Below are 9,526 nucleotides of genomic sequence, written 5' to 3'. Positions count from 1 at the left end.
AGTATCTTTTTGTCAATAGGTTGCAAACGACCTGCTTTTTCATCATTTTGATGCCATTTGCTATAAAAATCAAAAGTCCAGTTGAAGAAAATTTATTGCATAAAAATACTGTTGGTTAAATAATAAAAAAAAATTGATCTTTAATTAAAAAAAAGTAAACAGATTTCCTATAGTATACTATAAAAACAAGCTTTCAAAGAGATGTGTAACGTTTCTGGCTCTAAACAAAATTTGCATACCTGGACCAAGGACAAAAATGGCTCTGCGGGTAATAAAGGACGCTGACTGCTGTCCTAGTTAACGGGCTAACTAGTCTCAGCAGGACTAACCAGGTTAAGATGCTGTGAGTTCAGTTACGTTCTCCAGCAAAGCTGCAGTTCTGCTGAGCATAAACTCCACAGGTTGGTTCCTTTCCCACGTCGTCCAAAACCTCCTCATCGTTTCCAGAGTTGCATCTTTTAAAGTTTATTGTTCCACTTATTTAAAAAATCATGTTTTCTGTGGAAGATCCCCTTGAGATGATATTAAGAAACACGTTCTAACACTCATGTTATGCAGGTTCTAGTTCTGGATCTCCTGTAGAGGTCCGTCTCACAGCGGTTCTGGAGACGCCTCTGATGTCTGAACAATCATCTCCAGAGGTTCTAGAGGACTCCCCAGAACCGAACCAGCCTTCTCGATCAAGTTGTTGAGCTTCTTTAAGCCACCGGTTCTGGTACTGCTGACCCAACGGACGTTGGCAGAAGGGATCACAGCCTCCACTGCAGACTTCAGAACCAGAAAAGAGAAACTAGCTGTTGGCTTCCTGGTCCTGTAGCTCTGGTTCTGGTTCTGGACCAAGATTCTGGGCAGAACCACTTTGAAGTGGATGTGCTGCAGCAGGAGAAGATTTCCAGGTGGTTCTGCCCTTCAGGTCTTGTGATTATGAGAGGTTCTGACCCAGAAAGATGTATATTTCTCTGTTCTGGTGCAGCAACATCCTGCTGCAAACGCTGAATCCTCATCAGGAGGTCCGGTCTGTTCTGATCCTTCCTGTAGACGCCTTCAGCTCCGGTCCGGTCCGGTCCGGTCCAGGTGAACGACAGGTGACTACAATAAGGTTTGACCGTCTCCACCCAGATTTGTTGTTGACTGGCTAAATAAAATACGAAGCTAACATTGTAGCATCTCAACCATTTTGTGTTAAACGTGAATAAATTTCCTTTGTTTCGCCTCATTTATTTTTTATTTTTAAGAAATAAAAGGAAGAAACAAAAGTCCCATATATAACAGGTTTTTAATTTATTTGAACTTCTCTTAGACAGAAACACCGTCACTGAGTGATAAATATATAAATAATATAATAAATGTAACACATTTGTATAAATATTAGAGTACAACCGAACAACTTTTAACTAATAAATATAGGAGCCGACAGGTGAGCCGACAGGTGAGCCGTGAACAGGGCGGATTTGAACCTTCACTCTTTGGCATCAGTGACTCCGCCCCCGGAGATTGCAAAGGTGGCCTCGTTCTCCGGCATGTCGGGGCTGAAACAAATCACCGATGTAATGAATTTTAGATTCAGAGTGAAACGCCTTGTGATGGGAAGAGGAAGTGAGAAATGCTCCTGAAGGCGCTGAGTCGCCTGCATACCTGTCAAAGATCTTGGCGATCCTCATCTCTCCGCGGCCCTTCCTCAGGCTGATGCGGGTGGTGGAGGCGTGGGCCAGGATGTGACCGCCGATCGGCTTCTTTGGGTCCGCCTGGAATCTAAACGCAGAAACAACCCGTTGGACTTTAAAACGGCGATTCTCCATGCCGGGGGGGGGGGGGGGGGGGGGTTTCTGAGCTCTTACGTCATTCCTGCTCCAGGATCCGCCGTCATCTGGTTGGTGATGAACACGGCTACGTTGTACTCTGACAACGACACGAAGGAATGAAAGCAGGAAGCAGGAAATCGCTCTAAAGAAGTCACCTTTTTAAAAAACAAGCCTTTAACTGTGAAGTTCTCATTTGGTTTTTAGGGATTGGTGATTTTATCCTGGTCCGGATACTTTTTCCACCACAACAGGCCTAAACATTTAAAGTGTTCTGGTATCAAAGAACACCAGAACCCGACCCATAAACGTCAGTTGGACAGCCGACACTGTTGCTGCGGTTAAATCAGCTCTTTCTCTGATCCGATGGAGCATAAAGTGGGGCTAACGCAACCAGCTGCTGCACACTTCCAGTCAGCTGGCTGAAAACGGGCCTCCAACATCTCCCTCACTCGTAAAAAAGACAAATACGTCCCCGGGTGGCTGTAAAGATACGCAAACATTTCAGCTCTGTGTCGTTTTCTGTGCGCTTCGATCAAAATAGATACATTTTTACTTTATTCTGCTGTGAAAAAAGGTTTTTATTTAATCTTATTTCCTTATGTTTCTGAACATGAAAGAGTGCCTCGTTAAGAACTGACTGGAAGCGTGGTTGGGTTATTTCCACTTAATTATACACAATACAGCTGCTGACATGGGGCAACGCTGTTATTTATGAATTTAAATAAATAAAACTGCACTGATATTTAAGAATGAAACGGGTTTATGGAAAATAGACGATCCAGTGTACGTGTTGTACCTGAATGCAGCTTCAGCTGATGGGACACCCCCAACTGAATCGCTATTTCTAACAGCCAAGCACCAATAAAATGCTTTTTATCAGAATAATAAACTGTTATTGGTGTGTGTGTGTGTGTGTCTTCCTGCATTCAGGAGGAAGTCACAGCTATTCATCTTTGCTGCATTTCAACTATTTAGACGTTTAACAACGAACATATTAACAGCAGGAGGACGACTTTGTAATTAAATTCCCAGAGTTCCTTTCAGCCTTGGCTAAAGCGCGGCGAGCACCAGAGGATGTTTCTGGACCAGACCCACCTTCAGAGATCTTCTGCAGCCTGGAGAGCATCTGGGCCAGCTTCTGCTGCCGCTCGGCCAGCTCCCCGCGGCCGGAGAAGTCCACCCGGAACAGAGCCATGATGGAGTCGATGATCTGGTGAGGAGGAGGAGGAGCGTGAAGGTGGCAGAGGTTGTGAATGCAGAAGGTCGATGCAACACTGTCACTGTTGCTCACCAGCAGTTTGAAAACTCCTCCTTCTTCGTGAAACTTTGCCGCCACGAAGTCCAGCAGCTCCATCTGGTGTTCGCCTGCAGAGACGAGGACAGTTTAAACCACCGGTGTCAAACATACGGTCCGTGGGCCTGTTGCGGCCCGCCGAACAAATTTTTTATTTATTTTTCCCCAGTGTCCTGTCTGGCAATGTGGCAATAGGAATTGTTGTCTTAATGCCAAAAAGAGCTCATCAGATTTTACTTTTACAAGTGGAGCAGTACTGCTTTTGCCATAGTGCTCCGCTTGATTTATGAATGTGAATAGTTTTATTATGATTCATGTGGGGAATATCTCAAATGATATGGACACTACAATGGGAAAGTAGGAGAGGAAAGGAAGAACAAGAACAAAAAAACAAAAGGTGAAAGAAAGAGGAGATAAAAGGAGGAGAAGGATGAAACAATTATTGAAGAAAACATGTAATTTGTTTAACTGAAAATATGCAGTTCCTATATTGTCCATGAGGGGCGCTGTGTTTTAATCAGCAGATGGTAGCACTGAGCTTCAGATGTGGAAAATTGATTTTAAATAATTTCTTAATTTGTATCTGTTTGATGTATTTTGTCATGCAGGACAGTGTTTTTAAGTTCCAAGTGATCAGTTCTTATGCATAATGCACAAGTAAATGTTTAACTGAGTAAAAGTATTGTTGAAATTGCACATACATAATATATTGTGTAAAAGTGAAATTCATTTAATATAAAAATCAACAACAAGTCCACATTTATTAGTTCTATTTAATCTTGCAATGAGTTAACTCGTGTGGCCCTCTGGAGATCAGATTAAGCTGAATGCGGCCCCTAAACCAAAATGAGTTTGACACCCCTGGTTTAAACGAACGAAACGACGAGCGCACAGGAAACCAGGAGGTCTATATGAGCCCCATTTACACTTCCCTTGTTAAACCGATCCGTGCCGAGCTTGGTTCTGACGACCGTTTACACATCAAGCTAGCACGGTTCCTTGCCTCCTAGTGACGATCTGCGGTACTACTGCTCTCTAGGATGGAAGGAGAAACTCAAGCAAATCAAAATGGTGGCGCCCGTAACATTCAAGAAGTTATTTTTTGTGATGTTTCGTTGTTTGCGGAGAGTCAGGCCAAGAAGGCAACCTTTGGTGAATTTATTTGACAGAGTCGGCTTTTGGGAAGTGGATAAGACAAACCAGGGAAAACCGGGCCGAGCCCACACATCAAACTGGTCTAGATTTAGTGCGGTCCGTTTGTGTCTGGCTCGGTTCAGTTTGCGTTCCATTTACACTCCATAGTTATCTCGGTTAGCGAGCTTGGACCGGTTAAAAAGGCGTAGTGTAAACAGGTCTTATGAGCTGCAGCGTCTCGTCTCACTGGTGTAGGCCCGGGCGTAGAGCACGTTATCCAGCACGGCGTCGTGGTCCACGTTGAATCTGTCAGCGATGTCCCTCAGCCTGTCTGGGCGGCTGGAGGCAGGAACGAGTCAAGGATGATAGTGACCAGAAAAACACCTTCATTTAACTATTTTATCTTTATTTATCTATGTTCAAACACATGTCTAGTTTGATTTATCAGTCTGTAATCTTCCCTAAATGCTGAAACAAGGCAGGAGCGGCTTCCAGCACAAAATCGCCCAAAAGTCTCCGACACATTCTCCAAATCTCCAGAATCAATTCAGTTTTATTCATGTAGCACCAATTAACAACACAAGGCTCTTTACAAAGTCAAAAAAAAGAGTCAAAGCTAAAGAGTTCTTCCAACACATTTTCTAGCATGAATAAAGCAAAAACCCGCAACTGACAGGAAAACCGGACAGAAAGAAAAATTGAACAACAGAAATAGGGAAACGAGGAAAGATACAAGGAAAGGACACAAAAATACAACCTGAAAGGAAACAGGAAAAGATGAAGATACAACACAAAGAAGAACAAGTAAGAAAGGGAAGAAATAAATACAGAAAGAAACAAAGGAAGGAAAATCGTAATAAATAAGGAAGGTGGGAGGAATTAAGGAAGGATGACTCAAAGGAGGACATAAAGAGGAAAGGATAGCAAGGAATGAAGGAAAGACGGATTAATTAAGGCGGCAAGGATACAAGGTGTTCTCCGTGTCGATGAAGATAATTTTCCCCCCTGAGTAGCCGTCCTCGCCGGGCAGCTGGGCTGTGACTGGAGATGGCGACACAGAACGGATAAAACAACACTGCTGCAAAATAAAAAGGTAAAAATGGACGATTGGAGACAGGCTGAGAGGAGGACACTCACCACAGAGCGTGTGAGACAGCTGGGTTTTTCCTGTGCGAAACTCTGGAGGATATTTAAACGGTTAGGACCCATCAAACCACATTTAACAAGCGCGAGTTAGAAACCTGCGTGCCAAGTGTCTGCCCACCTCCAAAGGCCTCTGTAATAGCCATGCTCTCTATGCCGCCGCCCAACAGCTTGCTGCACACAACCAGAGCAGACGTCAGTAAAACATGGCCGCCTCGCCACCCGCAGCAGGAAAAAGGTTCTGAGCGAAGCTTAACTCAAACTCCTGGCTGCCGGTTGTTACGTGGAAGACCTGCTTCCTCCTGGCGCTGTACTCGAAGGCCGTCTGGAAGCCCACGTTCTGTGAGAAATAACTTAAATAAATAATCTGTTGGTTTTGTAAACCAGGACAGCAAAGACAGAGAGGCGCGTCTAACCAGCATTTTTCCTGCAGCTTCCTTTATTTTCTCCACTTTGGCCTCCGACAGGCCCTTGATGTTGCACAGAGCTTTGCGTGTGGTCATCTGGATGCCTTTGACCGTGCAAATACCCACCGACTTCAGCTTCTTAATGTCCGCCATGTTCTGGGGTGACAGAGACATGATTAAACACAGCGCTCTGCAAGAAATACCGGTTTTCACTTCTTCTCACGTTACAACCATAAACCTCATACTTTAATAATATTAACCGAAAACGCTGCATGATTTTCGATATCTTAATTAACTTTGAATTACCCATGTCTCATTTGCATTGGTTGGAGAGCATTGGGACGCATTAATTTTTTGGTTTTCTCCATTGGTTTTAGGTCTGGACTTTGACTAGGCCATTTCAACTTATAACTGTACAAACGAGATGAGTTTGTTTTGCCTACATCGAGCTCGACGAGACCCGTCTGCCTTATTTGCTCTGATTCTGTGGCGGTTGTGAAGAGGAGGCGAGGACACAAAACAATGAATGAATCCAAAGGCCAGAATGACAATACAGTATGAGGAGTTTTAATTGAAGACCCCTGCTGGAGGTTTCCCTCCCTGTTAAAGGGGAGTTTTCAGATATAATCTACATTAAATATATTCAAATTTGTGGTTTTAAGGTGACGAAGAATGAAAAAATGCTGTTTATACTGTTTTATTATTTATCTAAATATCTAGATACTGTAGTTGGAAAGTTTACTTACGATCCCATGTTTCTGCAGAAGATCAATGTCTTGAAAGAAAGACTCCTGTTCAGTTTAGAGCAAAATAGACACAGTTAATGGTTTATTAATGGAAGAAACTATTAATATTAAACTTCAAAACTGACTTAATTCCCTGGTAAGTTGTTTCAGCACAAATATATTCTGTAATCTTATTATTATTGACTTTTTAATATTGAGAGGTCCTAAATAGAGCCCTTTTTTATTGTTTGGGAATAAGCTAACTATCTAGCTAGCTAGCTATCTTCTAGCTCTCGATCTTACCTCATCATCCTGGAAGCCTGTATCATCCTCAACAACTTGATCCTCAGCAACTTTCATTTTCAATTCAAAATGAAGCTTTAGAAATAAATTTAAAGGTTTACACGTCAAGTTAAACACTCGTTTATTTTTAGCAAAATTCAGAAGTTAGCTAAATCAAAAGCTAACTCAACGTCTAATAATTAATTCACAAAAACATCGGCTGGGAAACAAACTAAGGTTTTTCTAATGCTTTAGATCGGATTCTGTTAAACACAAAACCAAAATAATTCACCAAGAGCTAAAATATAAAACAAACGATCGAACTGTGGCTTTTTATTTCATGTAACAGCTAGCATAAGCTACTGGCGGGAATTAGCTCTGCGATATATTCAGGTGTTAACGGAAATTTGTGTTTAATTATTTAGATAAACGAATAAATGACTTCTCACTCCTTCATAAATTTTACCTTTAGAGGTGGTAGTTTTTAAACAAAGAACTCAACAAAATGTAATGTTCACATCGCCGTATATGCATTGATAGACGGTCTGTTCCTCATAAACTGAGGATTATTCTCTGTTTGTCCGAGGAATGGAAGCGCGCATGAACGCAGCATAGACTTTAATTTCATCGCTTAACTGTGCTATGCGATAAAAACAAGGAAAAGAAAGCATCCATTATTACTGAATGACTGGCTTAGGGGCAGTTTATACATGCCTTCCTTTTTTTTCAAGAAAGTAAAAGTTTCCAAGTTTTAAAATGCAACAATTAGCAAAAAGGATGACGGTACAGTGGCAGGGCCTCTGGTACCTGCAGTGGCATGCGACCGCCACAAGGTGTCGCAGAGCCGGCAGGCCAACTGCCGCTGCCGCACTTCTGCTTCTGCTTTTGGGCAGACGATTTATCGTTGGGGTTGATTGTCTGTTCTATTTTTACTTTCAATTAATGATGAACCAAACTGATATCATTTAATAAACATTTTTAAAGATAAGGAGACTCTTTTTATAAGATGGAAACAGTCTGTCTCTGTGTATAACGAGCTGAAAGAAACATTCCACAAACACTGTTCGTTACAGAAAATAAAAAATAATTCATAAACACACAGGAACATGGTGGTTTACATGTAAAGTATATACAGTCAGTTTATCTTTTGGATCTAGCGCTTTTTATTTGATTAAAAACAATGATGACACCATGAATTGCAAGTAATTGACCATTATTTCCACAAAAAGAGCCTCTTGGCACCCATTGGCATCCTCTGGCAGCTGACGGCACACTCTGGCACCGCCTGACTGGCATCCTTGTGGCCATAGACTTCCATTTATTAATTTCATATTTATTTTCTGTGTGTATGTATGCACTGCAGGAGCCACAAGGTTCCACCTGCCACTACTAGTTTCAGCAGCTGGGCTGCTGGCTTTGTGACACCTTGTGGTGTAAACAAAGCTGTCATTGGAAATAATAATAAAACATGATTATTTGAAAGCCATTACAGACTAACAGGCATCTATAACAAATGCTAGTGAAGGTGGCAGTGGAAGTGTCAATATAGCTGCCACTGCTGCAAACTGAGCCTGCTGTTTCTCCATGAGGGTGAAACTCCAGTTAAATGGCTCCCTTAGATACAAACATTGGTGATAACTGCAATAAAATAATGTTTAGTAGCACTTTTGATAATGAAAAAACAAATAAAATGAACTATAGCAGGGACACTACTACAACCTCCTTTAGCATCCACCATTAGCATGAACCTGCAAATTCAAAACAAAAGTACACAATTAAGATAATTAATTTCAGTTAGAAAATCTCTCTGGTTTTCAAACTTCATTTGCTGTTAAATTGGGGTTCAAACTTCAAACAAAAATAGCCTCCAGTAATTGTTCCTCTTCGATTTGCGTGTCTTCATAATTTTCTCCACTGTATTTATTTTTTATACTGTCACACAACGAGAAAGACTTTTTTTAATATTCTGGTTATGGCTTAGTTTAACAGAATAGAAATAATAGAAATAACATTTTTGGACCATCTTGGTGAAATCCAGCAGGTTTACACACACGTATTTAAAAACAGGAAATGAGATGGGAGACATTTCAGGAAAGGAATAAATACTGTGTAATTGGTAAAAACAGTATGATGACATGTACATGCATGTACGTATATTTGCATAAAAAGACAGAAAAACAGACTCTTTGCAAGAAATAGAAAAACTGCAAAAACACCAGGGATGTAAACACTTATTGAGTTTATTGTAAGCAGTGATTATAATAATCTTTGTCATTGCAGCATTTAACCCATCCCTTAGGGAGCAGTGGGCTGCTGCTGTGCGGCGCCCAGGGAGCATTCCAGATGTTCCTAAAGTTAAACAGCTGCTGGGAGGAAGGATCTGTGATAAATCTGCTTAGTGCACACAGGATGCAGCGGCCTGTCACTGGAGGAGCTCTTCAACGACTTCATGCATGGAGGTGATGTTATTGTCCTTCTGTCTCCCACCACCAGCACTGTGTCTGGGGGTTAATCACTATCACTGTAGTCCTTTCAGACAAACTGAACAAAACCATTGTAGTTGGCAAGTTATATATTTGAATAAAGATTATTTCACTCAAATCTTTAACTTTTTTGTAACTAGAATTATGTATATCAGCTGTAAAGCAGGGATCACCAACCTTTTTGAAACTGAGAGCTAATTCATCGGCACCATGTCATACAAAGGGCTGCAAATACTGACCTTTGAACTGGAAGAGT

The 9,526-nt window shown here is 41.5% G+C and overlaps 1 protein-coding gene across 1 annotated transcript; it reads right to left on the bottom strand.

Annotated features, from left to right (window-relative positions):
- Positions 1–1,253: 1,253 nt before the first annotated feature.
- dmc1 (DNA meiotic recombinase 1) lies at positions 1,254–7,162 on the bottom strand. The gene is made up of 13 exons (XM_012866554.3): positions 6,809–7,162; positions 6,527–6,571; positions 5,790–5,936; positions 5,631–5,713; positions 5,495–5,547; positions 5,368–5,409; positions 5,199–5,271; positions 4,478–4,569; positions 3,094–3,167; positions 2,898–3,012; positions 1,839–1,899; positions 1,636–1,752; positions 1,254–1,529 (listed from the first exon to the last, which is right to left on the bottom strand). The coding sequence occupies exons 1-13, from the start codon at positions 6,863–6,865 to the stop codon at positions 1,460–1,462; spliced, it is 1,029 nt and encodes a 342-aa protein (XP_012722008.2). The 5' UTR covers positions 6,866–7,162; the 3' UTR covers positions 1,254–1,459.
- Between the last annotated feature and the right edge of the window lie 2,364 nt (positions 7,163–9,526).

The sequence above is a fragment of the Fundulus heteroclitus genome, unplaced genomic scaffold (genome assembly GCF_011125445.2).
Source record: "Fundulus heteroclitus isolate FHET01 unplaced genomic scaffold, MU-UCD_Fhet_4.1 scaffold_47, whole genome shotgun sequence".
In the NCBI taxonomy this organism is placed as follows: Eukaryota; Metazoa; Chordata; class Actinopteri; order Cyprinodontiformes; family Fundulidae; genus Fundulus; species Fundulus heteroclitus.
Note: the sequence above shows the minus strand (reverse complement) of the source record. Positions and strands in the feature narration are given on the sequence as shown.